Source organism: Scyliorhinus torazame, chromosome 12 (assembly GCF_047496885.1).
Source record: "Scyliorhinus torazame isolate Kashiwa2021f chromosome 12, sScyTor2.1, whole genome shotgun sequence".
Taxonomy (NCBI): Eukaryota; Metazoa; Chordata; class Chondrichthyes; order Carcharhiniformes; family Scyliorhinidae; genus Scyliorhinus; species Scyliorhinus torazame.
In genome coordinates, this window is record NC_092718.1 from 104,312,542 (window position 1) to 104,333,885 (window position 21,344).

General features: G+C 45.1%; 1 protein-coding gene across 1 annotated transcript in view; it reads left to right on the plus strand.

Moving 5' to 3' along the window:
* Positions 1–21,344, plus strand: part of erfl1 (Ets2 repressor factor like 1) — a 117,458-nt gene that overhangs the window by 30,093 nt on the left and 66,021 nt on the right. The window contains exons 2-4 of the mRNA XM_072469071.1: positions 8,863–9,097; positions 9,807–9,990; positions 17,995–18,136. Of these exons, the coding sequence (XP_072325172.1) occupies positions 8,863–9,097; positions 9,807–9,990; positions 17,995–18,136 (561 nt within the window). The remainder of the gene's footprint in view (positions 1–8,862; positions 9,098–9,806; positions 9,991–17,994; positions 18,137–21,344) is intronic.

Genomic DNA, 21,344 nt, shown 5'->3' on the forward strand with positions numbered 1-21,344 from the left:
AGTGACTATAAAAGTATCTGTAACAGTGACTACAACAGTGACTATAACAGTGACGATAACAGTGACTATAACAACATCTATAACAGTGATTATAAGTGTCGATAACAGTGACGATAACAGTGACTATAACAGTATCTGTAACAGTGGCTAGAACAGTGTCTATAACAGTGATTATAACAGTGTCTATAACAGTGTCTATAACAGTGTCTATAACAATATCTAAAACAGTGACTGTAACAGTGACTATAAAAGTAACTATAAAAGTGACTATAACAGTGGATATAACAGTGTTAGTAACAGTGACTTTAATGTGACTATAACAGTGTCTATAACAGTGACTATAACAGTATCTATAACAGTGACTTTAACAGTGTCTATAACAGTGATTATAACAGTGTCTATAACAGTGACTATAACTTTGTCTATAACAGTGACTATAACAGTGTGGAGAGCAGTGACTATAACAGTGTGGAGAACAGTGACTATAACAGTGTCTATAACAGTGACAATAACAGTGTCTATAACAGTGATTGTAACAGTATCTAAAATAGTAACTATAACAGTGACTACAACGGTGTCTATAACAGTGACTATAACAGTGTCTATAACAGTGACTCCAACAGTGACAATAACAGTGAATACAACGGTATCTATAACAGTGTATAAAACAGTGACAAGAACAGTGACTATAACTGTGGCAATAAGAGTGTCTAATACAGTGTCAATAACAGTGTCTATAACAGTGTCTATAACAGTGCAGTGACTACAACAGTGACTGTAAAAGTGTCGATAACAGTGACTATAACAGTGTCTATAACAGTGTCTATATCAGTGACTATAACAGTGTCTATAACAGTGTCTTTTTCAGTGACTATAACAGTGTCTATCACAGTGTCTATAACAGTGACTCTAACAGTGTCGATAACAGTGATGATAACAGTGACTATAACAGTGACTATAACAGTGATTAAACCGTGTCTATAACAGTAACTATAACAGTGACTATAACAGTGTCTATAACAGTGTCTATAACAGTGACTATACCAGTGTCTATAACAGTGACTATAACAGTATCTAAAACAGTGACTATAACAGTGACTATAACAGTGATTATAACAGTGACCATAACAGTGTCTATAACAGTGACTGTAAGTGTCTATAACTGTGACTATAACAGTGACTATAACAGTGTCGATAACCGTGACTATAAGAGTGTCTATAACAGTATCCATTACAGTGACTGAAACAGTGATTATAACAGTGACCATAACAGTGTCTATAACAGTGACTTTAATGTGACTATAACAGTGTCTATAACAGTGTCTATAACAGTGACTATAACAGTGACTGGAACACTGTCAATAACAGTGATTATAACAGTGTCTATAACAGTGACTATAACAGTGCCTATAATAGTGACTGTAAGTGTCTATAACAGTGACTAGAACAGTACTTATAACAGTGTCTATAACAGTGTCTATAACAGTGAGTATAACAGGGACTATAATAGTGACTATAAGTGTCTATAACAGTGTCTATAACAGTGACTGTAAGTTTCTATAACTGTAACTATAACAGTGACTATAACAGTGTCTATAACAGTGACTATGACAGTGTCCATAACAGTGTCTATAACAGTGACTATAACAGTGTCTATTTCAGTGTATATAACAGTGACTATAACACTGACTGTAACAGTGTCTATAACAGTGACGATAACAGTGACTATAAGTGTCTAAAACAGTGACTATAACAATGACTATAAAAGTTTCGATAACAGTGACTATAACAGTCTCTATAACAGTGTCCATATCAGTGAATATAACAGTGTCTATAACAGTGTCTATAACATTGTCTATAACATTGACTATAACAGTGACTATAACAGTGACATAGCAGTGACTATAACAGTGATGATAAGTGACTATAACAGTGACGATAACAGTGACTATAAGTGTCTATAACAGTGACTATAACAGTGTCTATAACAGTGTCTATAACAGTGACTATAAAAGTGATTATAACTGTGTCTATAACAGTAACTATAACAGTGACTATAACAGTGTCTATATGATTGACTATAACAGTGACGATAACAATATCTGAAACAGTGCCTATAACAGTGACTATAACAATGTCTATAACAGTGACTATAACAGTTTCGATAACAGTGATTATAACAGTGACTATAACTGTGTCGATAACAGTGATTCCAACAATGACCACAACAGTGTCTATAACAGTGACTGTAAGTATCTATAACTGTGACTATAACAGTGTTGATAACAGTGACTATAACAGTGTCTATAACAGTATCCATAACAGTGACTGAAACAGTGACTATAACAGTGACTATAACAGTGTCTATAACAGTGTCTATAACAGTGTATATAACAGTGACTATAAAAGTGACTATAACAGTGTCTATAACAGTGACCATAACAGTGTCTAAAGCAGTGACTGTAAGTGTCTATAACTGCGACTATAACAGTGACTATAACAGTGACGATAACAGTGACTTTAACAATATCTATAACAGTGATTATAAGTGTCGATAACAGTGACGATAACTGTGACTTGAAATGTATCTGTAACAGTGACTATAACAGTTACTATAACAGTATCTATAACAGTGACTATAACAGTGACTACAACAGTGTCTACAACAGTGACTATAACAGTGACTATAAAAGTGTCGATAACAGTGACTATAACAGTGACTATAACAGTGTCTATAACAGTGACTATAGCAGTGACTATAACAGTGACTATAACAGTGTCTATAACAGTGTCTATAGCAGTGACTATAACAGTATCTAAAACAGTGACTATAAAAGTGACTATAACAGTGACGATAACAGTGTCTATAACAGTGTATAAAACAGTGTATATATAACAGTGACTATAACAGTGACTATAAAAGTGTCGATAACAGTGACTGTAAGTGTCTATAACTGTGACGATAACTGTGACTTGAACAGTATCTGTAACAGTGACTATAACAGTTACTATAGCAGTGTCTATAACAGTGACAATAACAGTGACTATAACAGTGTCTATAACAGTATCCACAACAGTGACTGAAACAGTGACTATAACAGTGACTTTAACAGTGACTATAACAGTGTCGATAACAGTGACTATAACAGTGTCTAGAACAGTGTCTATAACAGTGTCTATATCAGTGACTATAACAGTGTCTATAACAGTTTCTATATCAGTGTCTATATCAGTGACTATAACAGTGTCTATAACAGTGAATATAACAGTGACTATAACAGAGTCTATAACAGTGAGTATAACAGGGACAAAATAGTGACTATAAGTGTCTATAACAGTGTCCATAACACTGTCTATAACAGTGACTATAACAGTGTCGATAACAGTGATTATAACAGTGACTATAACTGTGTCGATAACAGTGATTACAACAGTGACCACAACAGTGTCTATAACAGTGACTGTAAGTGTCTATAACTGTGACTATAACAGTGTTGATAACAGTGACTATAACAGTGTCTATAACAGTATCCATAACAGTGACTGAAACAGTGACTATAACAGTGACTATAACAGTGTCTATAACAGTGTATATAACAGTGACTATAAAAGTGACTATAACAGTGTCTATAACAGTGATTATAACAGTGACCATAACAGTGACTGTAAGTGTCTAAAACTGCGACTATAACAGTGACTATAACAGTGACGATAACAGTGACTATAACAATATCTATAACAGTGATTATAAGTGTCGATAACAGTGACGATAACTGTGACTTGAACAGTATCTGTAACAGTGACTATAACAGTTACTATAACAGTGTCTATAACAGTGACTATAACAGTGACTACAACAGTGTCTACAACAGTGTCTACAACAGTGACTAAAACAGTGACTATAACACTGTCTATAACAGTGGATATAATAGTGACTATAACAGTGTCTATAACAGTGTCTATAACAGTGACTATAAAAGTGTCGATAACAGTGACTATAACAGTGTCTATAACAGTGACTATAACTGTCTATAACAGTGACGATAACAGTGACTATAACAGTGTCTATAACAGTGACTATAACAGTGTCTGTAGCAGTGACTATAACAGTATCTAAAACAGTGACTATAAAAGTGACTAAAACAGTGACTATAACAGTGTCTATAACAGTGTCTATAACAGTGACTATAAAGGTGTCGATAACAGTGACTATAACAGTGTCTATAACAGTGACTATAACTGTCTATAACAGTGACTATAACAGTGACTATAACAGTGTCTATAACAGTGTCTATAGCAGTGACTATAACAGTATCTAAAACAGTGACTATAAAAGTGACTATAACAGTGACTATCACAGTGACTATAAAAGTGTCGATAACAGTGACTGTAAGTGTCTATAACTGTGACGATAACTGTGACTTGAACAGTATCTGTAACAGTGACTATAACAGTTACTATAGCAGTGTCTATAACAGTGACTATAACAGTGACTATAACAGTGTCTATAACAGTATCCATAACAGTGACTGAAACAGTGACTATAACAGTGACTTTAACTGTGACTATAACAGTGTCGATAACAGTGTCTATAACAGTGACTATAACAGTGTCTATAACAGTGTCTATATCAGTGTCTATAACAGTGAATATAACAGTGACTATAACAGTGTCTATAACAGTGAGTATAACAGGGACTATAATAGTGACTATAAGTGTCTATAACAGTGTCTATAACACTGTCTATAACAGTGACTATAACAATGTCTATAACAGTGATTACAACAGTGACCATAACAGTGTCTATAACAGTGACTGTAAGTTTCTATAACTGTAACTATAACAGTGACTATAACAGTGACTATGACAGTGTCCATAACAGTGTCTATAACACTGTCTATAACAGTGTCTATAACAGTAACTGTAACATTGACTATAACAGTGTCTATAACAGTGACTATAACAGTGATTATAACAGTGATTATAACAGTATCTGAAACAGTGTCTATAACAGTGACTATAACAATGTCTATAACAGTGACTATAACAGTGTCGATAACAGTGATTATAACAGTGACTATAACTGTGTCGATAACAGTGATTACAACAGTGACCACAACAGTGTCTATAACAGTGACTGTAAGTGTCTATAACTGTGACTATAACAGTGTTGATAACAGTGACTATAACAGTGTCTATAACAGTATCCATAACAGTGACTGAAACAGTGACTATAACAGTGACTATAACAGTGTCTATAACAGTGTATATAACAGTGACTATAAAAGTGACTATAACAGTGTCTATAACAGTGATTATAACAGTGACCATAACAGTGTCTATAACAGTGACTGTAAGTGTCTATAACTGCGACTATAACAGTGACTATAACAGTGACGATAACAGTGACTATAACAATATCTATAACAGTGATTATAAGTGTCGATAACAGTGACGATAACTGTGACTTGAACAGTATCTGTAACAGTGACTATAACAGTGACTACAACAGTGTCTACAACAGTGTCTGCAACAGTGACTATAAAAGTGACTATAACACTGTCTATAACAGTGGATATAATAGTGATTATAACAGTGTCTATAACAGTGTCTATAACAGTGACTATAAAAGTGTCGATAACAGTGACTATAACAGTGTCTACAACAGTGACTATAACTGTCTATAACAGTGACTATAACAGTGACTATAACAGTGTCTATAACAGTGACTATAACAGTGTCTGTAGCAGTGACTATAACAGTATCTAAAACAGTGACTATAAAAGTGACTATAACAGTGACTATAACAGTGTCTATAACAGTGTCTATAACAGTGTATATAACAGTGTATATAACAGTGACTATAACAGTGACTATAAAAGTGTCGATAACAGTGACTGTAAGTGTCTATAACTGTGACGATAACTGTGACTTGAACAGTATCTGTAACAGTGACTATAACAGTTACTATAGCAGTGTCTATAACAGTGACTATAACAGTGACTATAACAGTGTCTATAACAGTATCCATAACAGTGACTGAAACAGTGACTATAACAGTGACTATAACAGTGACTATAACAGTGTCGATAACAGTGTCTATATCAGTGACTATAACAGTGTCTATAACAGTGTCTATAACAGTGTCTATATCAGTGACTATAACAGTGTCTATAACAGTGAATATAACAGTGACTATAACAATGTCTATAACTGTGTCTATAACAGTGACTATAAAAGTGTCGATAACAGTGACTATAACAGTGACTATAACAGTGTCTATAACAGTGACATTAACAGTGACTCTAACAGTGTCGATAACAGTGACGATAACAGTGACTATAGCAGTGACTATAACAGTGACTATAGCAGTGACTATAACTGTATCTAAAACAGTGTCTATAACAGTGACTATAACAGTGTCTATAACAGTGTCTATAACAGTGTCTATAACAGTGTCTATATCAGTGACTATAAAAGTGTCGATAACAGTGACTATAACAGTGACTATAACAGTGACTCTAAGTGTCGATAACAGTGACGATAACAGTGACTATAGCAGTGACTATAACAGTGACTATAACAGTGACTATAGCAGTGACTATAACTGTATCTAAAACAGTGTCTATAACAGTGACTATAACAGTGTATATAACAGTGACTATAACAGTGACTATAACAGTGTCTATAACAGTGACTATAACAGTGTCTATAACAGTGACTGTAACAGTGTCTATAACAGTGACTGTAACAGTGACGATAACAGTGACTATAACAGTGTCTATAACAGTGACTATAACAGTGACTATTACAGCGTCTATAACAGTGACTATAAGTGTCTATAACAGTGACTATAACAGTGACTATAAGTGTCTATAACAGTGTCTATAACAGTGACAATCACAGTGACTATAATAGTGACTATAAGTGTCTAAAAAAGTGACTATAACAGTGTCTATAACAGTGGCATCACATTGACGATAACAGTGACTATAACAGTGACTATAACAGTGACTATATCAGTGTCTATAAGAGTGACTATACCAGTGATTATAACAGTGACGATAACAGTTACTATAACAGTGACTGTAACAGTGACTATACAAGTGACTATAACAGTGACTTTCACAGTGTCGATAACAGTGAATATAACAGTGACTATAACAGTGTATAGAACACTGTATAGAACAGTGTATAGAACAGTGTCTATAACAGTGTCTATAACAGTGAATATAACAATGTTATAACAGTGTCGATAACAGTGACTATAATAGTGTCGAGAACAGTGTCGAGAACAGTGAATATGACAGTGAATATAACTGTGACTGTAACAGTGTCTATACTAGTGACTATAAACAGTATCTATTACAGTGGCTATAATCGTGACTATCGCAGTGACCATAGCAGTGACTATTACAGTGTCTATAACAGTGAATATAGCAGTGAATAGAACAGTGAGATGTCTTGGGAAAGCAACATCCTTCAGGACCCAGCTTACAGATTCATGCCTGTCTCCAACTACTGTTTAACCTGCCATCCTTTGAGAAACTGCTGTTGTCTTGTTCACTGGCAAATCTTTAACTCACTGTTTTGAAAGAAACTGCTAGCCTGCCCGCAGATCTCAACTGACTCTCTTAAGAGCAGCTGCTTGCTTGTCTGTTCACATCCCAATTTAAACTGAATTTTAAAACTGCAAACTCAACAGCTGACTGCTTCAGTCCTTGGCTCCTCCCATTAACTACATTATCTTACTAAAACTACACTGCCTCTAACTACCTACTCCCCACGGTTTCTACCATCACAAACTGCCCCCCCCCCACCCCCCTCCCCATCCCCAGCCTTCCCCAGACTCAATTATGTCCAAAATGTTAGCCGGAAATCTCTCGCCAATCAAGCCAACGGGATCTTCCGTTCCCAATGGAGCACCAAACCGCAGGTTTTCTGGTGGCGAGGGGTGCAGTCAACGGGAAAGCCCATTGACAACTGCGGGATCCTGCCGCCGGACAACGGAAATCCCTTCGCCCTAACTCTGTGCCCCCTCCGCCGCCCCCCCCCCCCCCCCCCACCACCACCACCACCACCACCACCACCAGCACTCCACCCATATCCTTTGTGCCAATAACCTTTTCTAAGCTTGCCAAATCTTGTACAAACGTTCAAGATCTCCTTCACTCCAAGAAGAACTGCAATGTCTTGAGCTGGAGAATCATGGGCAGTTTTGCTCTCCTCACCCAAGGAAGGATATGCTTTGCCACAGAAGGAGTGCAGAGAAGATTATCCAGACTGATTTCTGGGATTATTGTACAAAGCGAGGATGGGTCGATTGGGGTCAGCATTCCTGTAGTTTTGGAGAATGAGAGAGGATGCAGGGACGTCAGTTCCTCTGACTAGTGGTGGGGGTGGGGCGGGAGGGGGGGGGGGGGTGGGATGGTGGCCATAGAACACGGCATCACAATCTCAAGATACGGAGTAGGTCATTTGGGACTGAGATGAGAAGAGACCTCTTCACTTAGAGGAGGGTGAACCTGTGGAATTCTTTACCACAGAAGGCTGTGGAGGCCAAGTCACTGAATATAAGAAGGAAATAGATTGATCTCCAGACTCTAAATGTGTCAAGGGGTAAGTGGGCATGGCGTTGAGATGAAGAATCAGCCATGATCATGTTGAATGTTGGGGCAGGCTCGAAGGGCGGAATGGCCTCCCCTTGATTGCTGCACCAACAAGCCAGCAGGCAATGTTCCCAATGACCTGTTCATTGTTCCAGCATTCCAGCCATCAAACTGGGATCGCCATCTTGGAGGGTGGCAGATTGGAGTGGAAGCCTCTCCTAACTGCATTCACTTCCTGCTAATTTCTCCCCAGGCTTTGCGTTCCCGGACTGGGCCTACAAACCGGAGTCGAGTCCCGGATCCCGACAGATCCAGCTCTGGCACTTCATCCTGGAGCTGCTGCAGAAGGAGGAATATCAGAACGTTATCGCCTGGCAGGGAGATTACGGCGAGTTCGTCATCAAGGACCCAGATGAAGTGGCCAAGCTGTGGGGCCTCCGCAAGTGCAAACCCCACATGAACTACGATAAGCTGAGTCGGGCCCTCAGGTAACACTTCCTCCGCTCCCTCCCTGTCTCCCTATCCCCAACACTCTCTCCCTCCTTCTCTCCCTCCCTCCTTTCTTCCCACCCTCCCTCTTTCTTTCTCTTCTTCCCCCACTCCTTCCCCCTCTCCCTCCCTCGCTCCTCCCTCCTTCCCTCTCTCTCTCTCTCTCTCCCCACTACCTCCCCCTCTCCATCCCTCCCTCTGTCCTCCCCTCCCTCCACCCCTCCTCCCTTCATCCATCCCAGCTTCTGATGGGGATCTTCATAAAGACAGTCTGACAAATGGTGACCAGTGACAGTTCCCTGAGACCCCTGTGGTTGTTGGGGCTCACGGGTTTTGGGTGGGGTAGTTAAAGACACTTTGTATCTCACTCTGGGCTTCTCCCCTGCCCTTGCTTTGCCTTAGTCACTCCAGGATTCCTTGCGTCACTGTGGGGGCATTCTGTGTAGCCCTGGGTGTCACTGTGCCAACTTGGGGGTGTCCTGCGTCTGTTCGGAGGTCCTTGTGTCATTCTGGTGGTCTTTGTGTCTGTCTGGGAGTCTCTGGTGTCCTGTTGGGGTGGGGGTGGGGGGGGATGCATGAGGCCCGGCCGGGGGGGGGGGGGGGGGGGGGGGGTGTTCCTGATTCATTGAAAGGGGCAGTGCTATCTCTGTCTGTCTCTAAGTCTCTCCATATCTCTCTCAGATTCTGTCTCTGGCTGATCTTTTCCAGGTATTACTACAACAAGCGAATCCTTCACAAGACCAAGGGCAAGCGGTTCACCTACAAGTTTAACTTTAGTAAAGTAATCCTGGTGAATTACCCACTGCTGGATATGAGCCATTCACAGCTGCTGCTCACATCCAACCCATTCAGCAACACCCAGGGCCAAGACTGCTCACCTGTCACCACCGAGGTAAATCAGAGTGAAAGTACAAACACTCGGGGGCTCCACTCCCCATTTAATCAAAGTCCTTTCCAACCATCACCCAAGGTGCTTGCTGGCTTACATTGGCCTCTGCTGCCTTGGGGTCCCCTGTTTAAAACTGCCATTATTGTTTTCAGATCTGTTATGACTTCATCCCTTCCCTATCCCTGTAACCTCCACCAGCCCCAAAACCCTCCCTATCACAGCAACCTTTGCCAGCCCCGATATCCTTTCCACTTCTGTAACCTCCACCAGCCCCTAACCTTCCCTATCACAGCAACCTTCACCAGCCCAGACAACCCTTCCACTTCTGTAACCTCCACCAGCCCCTAACCCTCCCCATCCTTGTAATCTCTCCAGCTCCTGCAACCCTCCCTATCTCTGTAACCTCCACCAGCCCCTAACCCTCCCCATCCCTGTAATCTCTCCAGCTCCTACAACCCTCCCTATCTCTGTAATCTCCACCAGCCCCTACAACCCTCCCCATCCCTGTAACTTTCTCCAGCCCCAACAACCCTCACTGTAACCTCCTCCTGTCCCGACAGCACTCCCTGTCCCTGCAAACTCCTCCAGCCATTACAAGTTTCCTTATCTCTGAAACCTCCTCCAGACTCTACAACCCTCCCCATGTCTCTAACCTCCCCCAGCCCCTGCAACGCTCCCTATCTCTGTAACCTCCTCCAGTCCCTATCAACCCACCCTATCTCTGTAACCTCCTCCAGTCCTTATAACCTCCTCCAGTCCTTATAACCTTCCCTATCTTTGTAACCTCCTCCATTCCTACAATCCTTCCTATCTCTGTAACCTCTTCCAGCTGATACAACTCTCCCTATCTCAGTAAACGCCTCCAATTCCGACAACCCTCCCTATCTTTGTAATCTCCTCCATTCCCTACAACCCTCCTTACCTCTGTAACTTCCACCAATTCCTACACTTTCCTTCATTCTCTATACCCTCCCTATTTCTGTATCCCCTTTCCAGCCCCTACAGCCCTCCCTATCTCGGTAACCTCCTCCAGCCGCTACAGCCCTCCCTATCTCGGTAACCTCCTCCAGCCCCTAAAGCCGTCCCTATCTCGGTAACGTCCTATAGCCCCTACAACCCTCCCTATCTTGGTAACCTCCTCCAGCCCCTCAGCCCTCCCTATCTCGGTAACCTCCTGCAGCCCCTCAGCCCTCCCTATCTCGGTAACCTCCTCCAGTCCCAACAACCCTCCAAGATCTCTGCGCTCCTCCAATTCCAGACTCCCGGCCCATGTCCAATTTCCATCATTCCATCATTGGTAACCGGGGCCGTGAACTCAGCAATTCCCTCCCTATACCTCTCTGCTTCTCTCCTTCCTGCTTTAAGGGGCTGCGGATAGCCTGTCTCTTGGGCAAAGCTCCGGGTCATCTGTTTGAATATTTCCTTGGCTCGTTGTCAAATTCTGTTTCATAAATAGCTCCAGTTATGGGATATTTCACTTGGTTAAAGTCTCTGTGTCAATACGAGATGTTGTTGCTGTAACCCAGGGAATGGGGCTGTGAAAGGGTGTCCCTTTGATATCACTGAGTCCATTCTGTATCCTCAGGCAAGGTCTACTCAGAGTTCTGAATCGTCTTCAGCGATGACTTGAAGGGCATTTGGAGCCTGGTATCAGTTTCAAAAAAGCTCCCATTGATATTCAACCTCACAGAGCTCCCCACTGTCTGAAATTATTTGTTTGTAGCCGAACCACTGCTAGATTGTCAGAAACGCGGCTGCCTACTAGCACACAGCAAGTTCCCAAAATGTGACACTGACTACATAATCATTTCCTTCGGATTGTTGGTTGAATTATTAATATTGGTCCCACGGAAACCGGGAGAAACACCCCAACTTATCTTTCCAACAGTGGCCACAGGAGAGAAATGATTCACGTAAGAGAGCAGTGGGGACCAGCTTGTACAGGGAGCTTTACTCTGTTTCTAGCCCTGTGCTGCACCTGCCCTGGGAGTGTTTGATGGGGACAGTGTAGAGGGAGCTTTACTCTGTTTCTAGCCCTGTGCTGCACCTGCCCTGGGAGTGTTTGATGGGAACGGTGTAGATGGAGCTTTACTCTGTATCTAACCCCGTGCTGTACCTCTCCTGGGAGTGTTTGATGGGGGTAGTGTAGAGGGAGCTTTACTCTGTATCTAACCCCGTGCTGTACCTGTCCTGGGAGTGTTTGATGGGGACAGTGTAGAGGGAGCTTTACTCTGTATCTAACCCCGTGCTGTACCTGTCCTGGGAGTGTTTGATGGGGACAGTGCGGAGGGAGCTTTACTCTGTTTCTAGCCCTGTGCTGCACCTGCCCTGGGAGTGTTTGATGGGAACGGTGTAGATGGAGCTTTACTCTGTATCTAACCCCGTGCTGTACCTCTCCTGGGAGTGTTTGATGGGGGTAGTGTAGAGGGAGCTTTACTCTGTATCTAACCCCGTGCTGTACCTGTCCTGGGAGTGTTTGATGGGGACAGTGTAGAGGGAGCTTTACTCAGTATCTAACCCCGTGCTGTACCTCTCCTGGGAGTGTTTGATGGGGACAGTGTAGAGGGAGCTTTACTCTGTATCTAACCCCATGCTGTACCTATCCTGGGGGCCTTTGATGGGGACAGTGTAAAGGGAGATTCACTCTGAATCTAACACCATGCTGTACCTGTCCTGGGAGTGTTTGATGGGAACAGTGTAGGTGGAGCTTTACTCTGTATCTAACTCCATGCTGCCCCTGTCCTGGGAATATTTGATGGGAACAGTGTTGTGGGAGCTTTACTCTGTATCTAACCCCATGCTATACCTGTCTGGGGAGTATTTGATGGGGACAGTGTAGAGGGATCTTTATCCTGAATCTAACCCTGTGCTGCACTTGTTCTGGGAGTGTTTGATGGGGACAGAGTAGAGGGAGCTTTACTCTGTATCTATCCCCGGCTGTACATGTCCTGGGAGTGTTTGATGGGGACAGTATAGAGGGAGCTTTACTCTGTGTCTAACCCAGTGCTGTACCTGTCCTGGGAGTGTTTGATGGGAACAGTGTAGTTGGAGCTTTACTCTGTATCTAACCCTGTGCTGTACCTAACCTGGGGGCCTTTGATGGGGACTGTGTAGACCATAAGACCATAAGACATTGGAGTGGAAGTAAGGCCATTCGGCCCATCGAGTCCACTCCACCATTCAATCATGGCTGATTTCAACTCCAATTACCCGCTCTTTCTCCATAGCCCTTAATTCCTCGAGAAATCAAGAATTTATCAACTTCTGTCTTAAAGACACTCAACGTCCCAGCCTCCACCGCCCTCTGTTGCAATGAATTCCACAGACCCACCACTCTCTGGCTGAAGAAATTTCTCCTCATCTCTGTTCTAAAGTGGCTCCCTTTTATTCTAAGGCTGTGCCCCCGGGTCCTAGTCTCCCCTGCTAATGGAAACAACTTCCCTACGTCCACCCTATCTAAGCCATTCATTATCTTGTAAGTTTCTATTAGATCTCCCCTCAACCTCCTAAACTCCAATGAATATAATCCCAGGATCCTCAGACGTTTATCGTATGCTAGGCCTACCATTCCTGGGATCATCCGTGTGAATCTCTGCTGGACCCGCTCCAGTGCCAGTATGTCCTTCCTGAGGTGGGGGCCCAAAATTGCTCACAGTATTCTAAATGGGGCCTAACTAGTGCTTTATAAAGCTTCAGAAGTACATCCCTGCTTTTATATTCCAAGCCTCTTGAGATAAATGACAACATTGTATTTGCTTTCTTAATTACGGACTCAACCTGCAAGTTTACCTTTAGAGAATCCTGGACTAGGACTTCCAAGTCCCTTTGCACTTCAGCATTATGAATTTTGTCACCATTTAGAAAATAGTCCATGTCTCTATTCTTTTTTCCAAAGTGCAAGACCTCGCACTTGCCCACGTTGAATTTCATCAGCCATTTCTTGGACCACTCTCCTAAACTGTCTAAATCTTTCTGCAGCCTCCCCACCCCCTCTATACTACCTGCCCCTCCACCTATCTTTGTATCATCGGCAAACTTAGCCAGAATGCCCCCAGTTCCGTCATCTAGATCGTTAATATATAAAGAGAACAGCTGTGGCCCCAACACTGAACCCTGCGGGACACCACTCGTCACCGGTTGCCATTCCGAAAAAGAACCTTTTATCCCAACTCTCTGCCCTCTGCCTGACAGCCAATCGTCAATCCATGTTAGTACCTTGCCTCGAATACCATGGGCCCTTATTTTACTCAGCAGTCTCCCGTGAGGCACCTTATCAAAGGCCTTTTGGAAGTCAAGATAGATAACATCCATTGGCTCTCCTTGGTCTAACCTATTTGTTATCTCTTCAAAGAACTCTAACAGGTTTGTCAGGCATGACCTCCCCTTACTAAATCCATGCTGACTTGTCCTAATCCGACCCTGCACTTCCAAGAATTTAGAAATCTCATCCTTAACAATGGATTCTAGAATCTTGCCAACAACCGAGGTTAGGCTAATTGGCCTATAATTTTCCATCTTTTTCCTTGTTCCCTTCTTGAACAGGGGGTTTCCAATCCTCTGGGACTTTCCCTGACTCCAGTGACTTTTGAAAGATCATAACTAACCCCACGTGTAGAGGGAGCTTTTCTCTGTGTCTAACCCCATGCTGTCCCTGTCCTGGGAGTGTTTGATGGGGACAGTGTAGAGGGAGCTTTACTCTATATCTAACCACGTGCTGTCCCTGTCCTGGGTGTGTTTGATGGGGACAGTATAGAGGGAGCTTTACTCTGCATCTAACCCCGTGCTGTACCTCTCCTGGGAGTGTTTGGTTGGGACAGTGTTGTTGGAGCTTTACTCTGTATCTAACCCCGTTCTGTACTTGTACCTATCCTGGGGGCCTTTGATGGGGACAGTGTAGAAGTAGCTTTATTCTGTATCTAACCCCGTGCTGTACCTGTCCTGGGAGTGTTTGATCGGGACAGTGCAGAGGGAGCTTTACTCTGTATCTAACCCCGTGCTGTACCCGTCCTGGGAGTGTTTGACAGGGACAGGCAGAGGGAGCTTTACTCTGTATCTAACCCCGTGCTGTACCCGTCCTGGGAGTGTTTGACAGGGACAGGCAGAGGGAGCTTTACTCTGTATCTAACCCCGTGCTGTACCTGTCCTGGGAGTGTTTGATCGGGACAGTGCAGAGGGAGCTTTACTCTGTATCTAACCCCGTGCTGTACCCGTCCTGGGAGTGTTTGACAGGGACAGGCAGAGGGAGCTTTACTCTGTATCTAACCCCGTGCTGTACCTGTCCTGGGAGTGTTTGATGGGGACAGTGCAGAGAGAGCTTTACTCTGTATCTAGCCCCGTGCTGTACCTGCCCTGGGAGTGTTGGATGGGGACAGTGTAGAGGGAGCTTTACTCTGTATCTAACACCATGCTGTACCTGTCCTGCAAATGTTTGATGGGGACAGTGTAGAGGGAGCTTTACTCTGTATCTAACCCCGTGTTGTACCTGTCCTGGGAGTGTTTGATGGGGACAGTGTAAAGGGAGCTTTACTCTGTATCTAACCCCGTGTTGTACTTGTCCTGGGAGTGTTTGATGGGGACAGTGTAGAGGTAGCTTTATTCCGTATCTAACCCCATGCTGTACCTGTCCTGGGAGTGTTTGATAGGGACAGTGCAGAGGGAGCTTTACTCTGTATCTAACCCCATGCTGTACCCGTCCTTGGAGTGTTTGATAGTGACAGGCAGAGGGAGCTTTACTCTGTATCTAACCCCGTGCTGTACCTGTCCTGGGAGTGTTTGATGGGGACAGTGTAGAGGGAGCTTTACTCTGTATCTAACCCCGTGCTGTACCCGTCCTGGGAGTGTTTGACAGGGACAGGCAGAGGGAGCTTTACTCTGTATCTAACCCCGTGCTGTACCCGTCCTGGGAGTGTTTGACAGGGACAGGCAGAGGGAGCTTTACTCTGTATCTAACCCCGTGCTGTACCTGTCCTGGGAGTGTTTGATCGGGACAGTGCAGAGGGAGCTTTACTCTGTATCTAACCCCGTGCTGTACCCGTCCTGGGAGTGTTTGACAGGGACAGGCAGAGGGAGCTTTACTCTGTATCTAACCCCGTGCTGTACCTGTCCTGGGAGTGTTTGATGGCGACAGTGTAGAGGGAGCTTTACTCTGCATATAACCCCGTGCTGTACCTGTCCTGGGAGTGTTTGATGGGGACAGTGCATAGGGATTTTTACTCTGTATCTAACCCCGTGCTGTCCCTGACCTGGGAGTGTTTGATGGGGACAGTGCAGAGGGATTTTACTCTGTATCTAGCCCCGTGCTGTACCTGTCCTGGGAGTGTTTGATGGGGACAGTGTGGAGTGAGCTTTACTCTGTATCTAACTCCGTGCTGTACCTGTCCTTGGGAGTGTTTGATGGGGACAGTGTAAAGGGAGCTTTACTCTGTATCTAACCCCGTGTTGTACTTGTCCTGGGAGTGTTTGATGGGGACAGTGCAGAGAGATCTTTACTCTGTATCTAGCCCCGTGCTGTACCTGCCCTGGGAGTGTTGGATGGGGACAGTGTAGAGGGAGCTTTACTCTGTATCTAACCCCATGCTGTACCTGTCCTGCGAATGTTTGATGGGGACAGTGTAGAGGGAGCTTTACTCTGTATCTAACCCGGTGTTGTACCTGTCCTGGGAGTGTTTGATGGGGACAGTGTAAAGGGAGCTTTACTCTGTATCTAACCCCGTGTTGTACTTGTCCTGGGAGTGTTTGATGGGGACAGTGTAGAGGTAGCTTTATTCCGTATCTAACCCCATGCTGTACCTGTCCTGGGAGTGTTTGATAGGGACAGTGCAGAGGGAGCTTTACTCTGTATCTAACCCCATGCTGTACCCGTCCTTGGAGTGTTTGATAGTGACAGGCAGAGGGAGCTTTACTCTGTATCTAACCCCGTGCTGTACCTGTCCTGGGAGTGTTTGATGGGGACAGTGTAGAGGTAGCTTTATTCCGTATCTAACCCCGTGCTGTACCCGTCCTTGGAGTGTTTGATAGGGACAGGCAGAGGGAGCTTTACTCTGTATCTAACCCCGTGCTGTACCTGTCCTGGGAGTGTTTGATGGGGACAGTGCAGAGGGAGCTTTACTCTGTATATAACCCTGTGCTGTACCTGTCCTGGAGTGTTTGATGGGGACAGTGCAGAGGGATCTTTACTCTGTATCTAACTCCGTGCTGTCCCTGACCTGGGAGTGTTTGATGGGGACAGTGCAGAGGGATCTTTACTCTGTATCTAACCCCGTGCTGTACCTGCCCTGGGAGTGTTTGATGGGGACAGTGTAGAGGGAGCTTTACTCTGTATCTAACCCCGTGCTGTCCCTGACCTGGGAGTGTCTGATGGGGATAGTGCAGAGGGAGCTTTACTCTGTATCTAACCCCGTGCTGTCCCTGACCTGGGAGTGTTTGATGGGGACATTGTAGAGGGAGCTTTACTCTGTATCTAACCCCGTGCTGTCCCTGACCTGGGATTGTTTGATGGGGACATTGTAGAGGGAGCTTTACTCTGTATCTAACACCGTGCTGTCCCTGACCTGGGAGTGTTTGATGGGGACAGTGTAGAGGGAGCTTTACTCTGTATCTAACCCCGTGCTGTACCTGTCCTGGGAGTGTTTGATGGGGACAGTGTAGAGGGAGCTTTACTCTGTCTCTAACTCCGTGCTGTCCCTGACCTGGGAGTGTTTGATGGCGACAGTGTAGAGGGAGCTTTACTCTGTATCTAACCCCGTGCTGTACCTGTCCTGGGTGTGTTTGATGGGGACAGTGTAGAGGGAGCTTTACTCTGTATCTAACCCCGTGCTGTACCTGTCCTGGGAGTGTTTGATGGGGGCAGTGTAGAGGGAGCTTTACTCTGTATCTAACCCCGTGCTGTACCTGTCCTGGAAGTGTTTGATGGGGACAGTGTAGAGGGAGCTTTACTCTGTATCTAACCCCGTGCTGTACCTGTCCTGGGAGTGTTTGATGTCATGTCTATTTGTTTTTCTTATGAAGGCCATCCAAAACTTGTTAACCCCACCGAGACTTCCGGAGCCGGGGGGTCGGGAGCTGCGGAATCCGGTGTTTGATCGTCCCATTCCCGCAGCGGACACGGACAAACTGAGACTTGAAACTGGCCTCGCCTTCTTCAGTTCAGGTGTGTGAGTCTGCAGGGAAGGATCAGAAAAGAGAGAAGGAGGGAGAGAGTCAGAGGAGGGTGTGAGAGGGAGTGGCGGTGTGATTAACAGAGCCAGACTGAGACCGGGGGGAGAGACACAGAGAGGGCGAGGGGGGGGGGGGGGGGGGGTAGAGAGAGAGAGAACCAGGGAAATGGTGAGATAGACAGAGCGAGAGCGAGGGACATAAGAAGTTGAGAACATACGAGTTCGGAACAGGAGTAAACTATTTGGAGCATCGACCCTGCTCCTCCATTCAATAAGATTGCGGCTAATCTAAATGTGACCTTCAATCACTGTCCAAGCTGGTTCCCCCATAACCCTCGACTCCATTGTCCATCAGAACCCTAACGCAAACGTGAACCTAACCAGTGACCCAACGACTCTCTGCGGAATTTCAAATGCTGAGGGCCCTCTGAGAGAAGAAATTCCGCCTCATCATCGTCTTAAACAGGAGACCCCACATTTTGACATTTGTGCCTGCCCCCCACCCGGTTACACATCGGCCCCCCCTCATGAGAGGGACCATCTTCTCAGCATCCACTCTGTCAATCCTCCTCGCAATAAGGTCGCCTCTCAGTTTTCCAACGCCGATGTGTACCGGTTTATTCTGCTCCAACTTCCCTCATGAGAGGAACCCTTCCATCCCAGGAATCAACATTCTCAGAAATGCTTCCAACGCAAGGATATCGCTCCTTCAGTTAGATATTCAGTACTCCAGGAGCAGTCTCACCATCTCCCTGTACATCAAAACTTCCCTTCTTTTATATGCCATCCTTCATGTAATAAAGGGCAACTTTCCATTTGCCTTCCTAATTACTGATTGGTGTACCAGGACACCCAGATCCCTCTGCACTGCTGCATTCTGCAGCCTCTCCATTGAAATAAGATTCTGGAGACAGTCGCCCGGGAAAGGGTAAGGATAGGCAGAGAGCGAGAACACAAGGGGGCAAGGAGAGGGATACAGCACATGGGAGAAGGAGAAGAGAGTGTTAGGGGGAGATAAATAAAGAGACAGGAAGAGAGGGAAGAACGAGAGGGAAAGGAAGAGACATGAGAGAGAGGAAAAGGGAGACCGTGAGACAGTGACAGAGAGAGGCTTGGGGGGAGAGATTGGGGAGACATTGAAGAAAGAGGGGGTGATTGTGCAGAGAGAAGGTGGGGAAGGGAGGGAGGGAGTTGAGAGTGGCAGGATAAAGAGAAAGAGTTGGAGAGTGGGGCACAAAGAGAGAGAGTGGATGCCAGAGGAAGAATGAAACAGGATGTGTGCGTGTATGAGAGAGAGTGTGTGTGTGTGAGAGAGAGTGTGAGTGTGTGTGAGTCAGTGTGTGCGAGTGAGTGTGTGTGAGTGAGAGAGAGTGTATGTGGGTGTGTGTGTGTGTGTGTGCGAGTGAGTGTGTGTGAGTGAGAGAGAGTGTGTGCGTGTGAGTGTGTGTGAGTGAGTGAGTGAGTGAGTGAGTGAGTGTGAGTGAGTGAGTGAGTGAGTGTGTGAGAGAGTGTGTGCGAGTGAATGAGTGAGTGAGTGAGTGTGTGTGTGAGAGAGAGTGTGAGTGAGTGAGTGTGCGAGTGTGTGTGAGTGAGTGTGTGAGTGAGTGTGTGTGTGAGTGTGTGAGTGAGTGTGGGTGTGTGTGAGTGAGTGAGTGAGTGTGTGTGAGAGAGAGTGTGTGCGAGTGAATGAGTGAGTGAGTGAGTGTGTGTGTGAGAGAGAGTGTGAGTGAGTGAGTGCGAGTGTGTGTGAGTGAGTGTGTGAGTGAGTGTGTGTGTGAGTGTGTGAGTGAGTGTGGGTGTGTGTGAGTGAGTGAGAGAGTGTGTGTGTGAGAGTGTGAGTGAGTGTGAGTGAGTGAGTGAGTGCGTGAGTGAGTGCGTGAGTGAGTGTGTGTGAGTGAGTGAGTGAGTGTGTGTGTGTGAGTGAGTGTGTGTGCGAGTGAGAGAGTGTGTGTGCAAGTGAGTGTGTGTGTGAGTGAGTGAGTGAGTGTGAGTGAGTGAGTGTGTGTGTGAGTGAGGGAGTTTGCGAGTGAGTGAGTGAGTGAGTGTGCGAGTTTGAGTGAGTGAGTGTGTGTGTGTGAGTGAGTGAGCGTGGGTGTGTGTGAGTGAGAGAGTGTGTGTGCAAGTGAGTGAGTGAGTGTGCGAGTGAGAGTGAGTGAGTCTGCGAGTGAGTGAGTGAGTGTGCGAGAGAGTGAGCGAGTGAGTGAGTGTGTGCAAGTGAGTGTGTGCGAGTGAGTGAGTGTGTGTGTAAGTGTGTGAGTGAGTGTGTGAGTGAGTGAGTGCGAGTGAGTGATTGAGTGAGTGAGTGAGTGTGTGTGCGAGTGAGTGTGCGAGTGAGTGTGCGAGTGAGTGAGTGAGTGTGCAAGTGAGTGAGTGAGTGTGCAAGTGAGTGAGTGTGTGAGTGACAGTGTGTGTGCAAGTGAGCGAGAGTGTGTGTGCAAATGAGTGATTGAGTGTGTGAGTGAGTGAGTGTGTGAGTGAGAGTGTGTGTGCAAGTGAGTGAGTGTGTGTGAGTGAGTGTGTGTGAGTGAGTGAGTGTGTGAGTGAGAGAGAGTGAGCGTGGGTGTGTGTGAGTGAGAGAGTGTGTGTGCAAGTGAGTGAGTGAGTCTGCGAGTGAGTGTGAGTGAGTCTGCGAGTGAGTGAGTGAGTGTGCGAGTGAGTGAGCGAGTGAGTGAGTGTGTGCAAGTGAGTGTGTGCGAGTGAGTGAGTGTGTGTGTAAGTGTGTGAGTGAGTGTGTGAGTGAGTGCGAGTGAGTGAGTGAGTGAGTGTGAGTGAGTGTGTGCAAGTGAGTGAGTGAGTGTGTGTGAATGAGTGTGTGTGAATGAGTGAGTGAGTGTGTGCGAGTGAGTGAGTGAGTGTGTGCGAGAGAGTGAGTGTGCAAGTGAGTGTGTGAGTGAGTGTGCGAGTGAGTGTGTGTGTGCGACTGAGTGAGTGAGGTAGAGTGTGTGCAAGTGAGTGAGTGAGTGTGCGAGTGAGAGTGTGTGTGCAAGTGAGTGAGTGAGAGTGTGAGCGTGTGAGTGAGTGAGTGTGTGTGAGTGAGTGTGTGCAAGTGAGTGAGTAAGTGTGTGTGAGTGTGTGTGTGAGTGAGTGAGTGCGAGTGAGTGAGTGTGTGTGAGTGAGTGTGTGCAAGTGAGTGAGTGAGTGTGTGCAAGTGAGTGAGTGTGTGTGAGTGTGAGTGAGTGAGTGTGTGTGAATGAGTGTGTG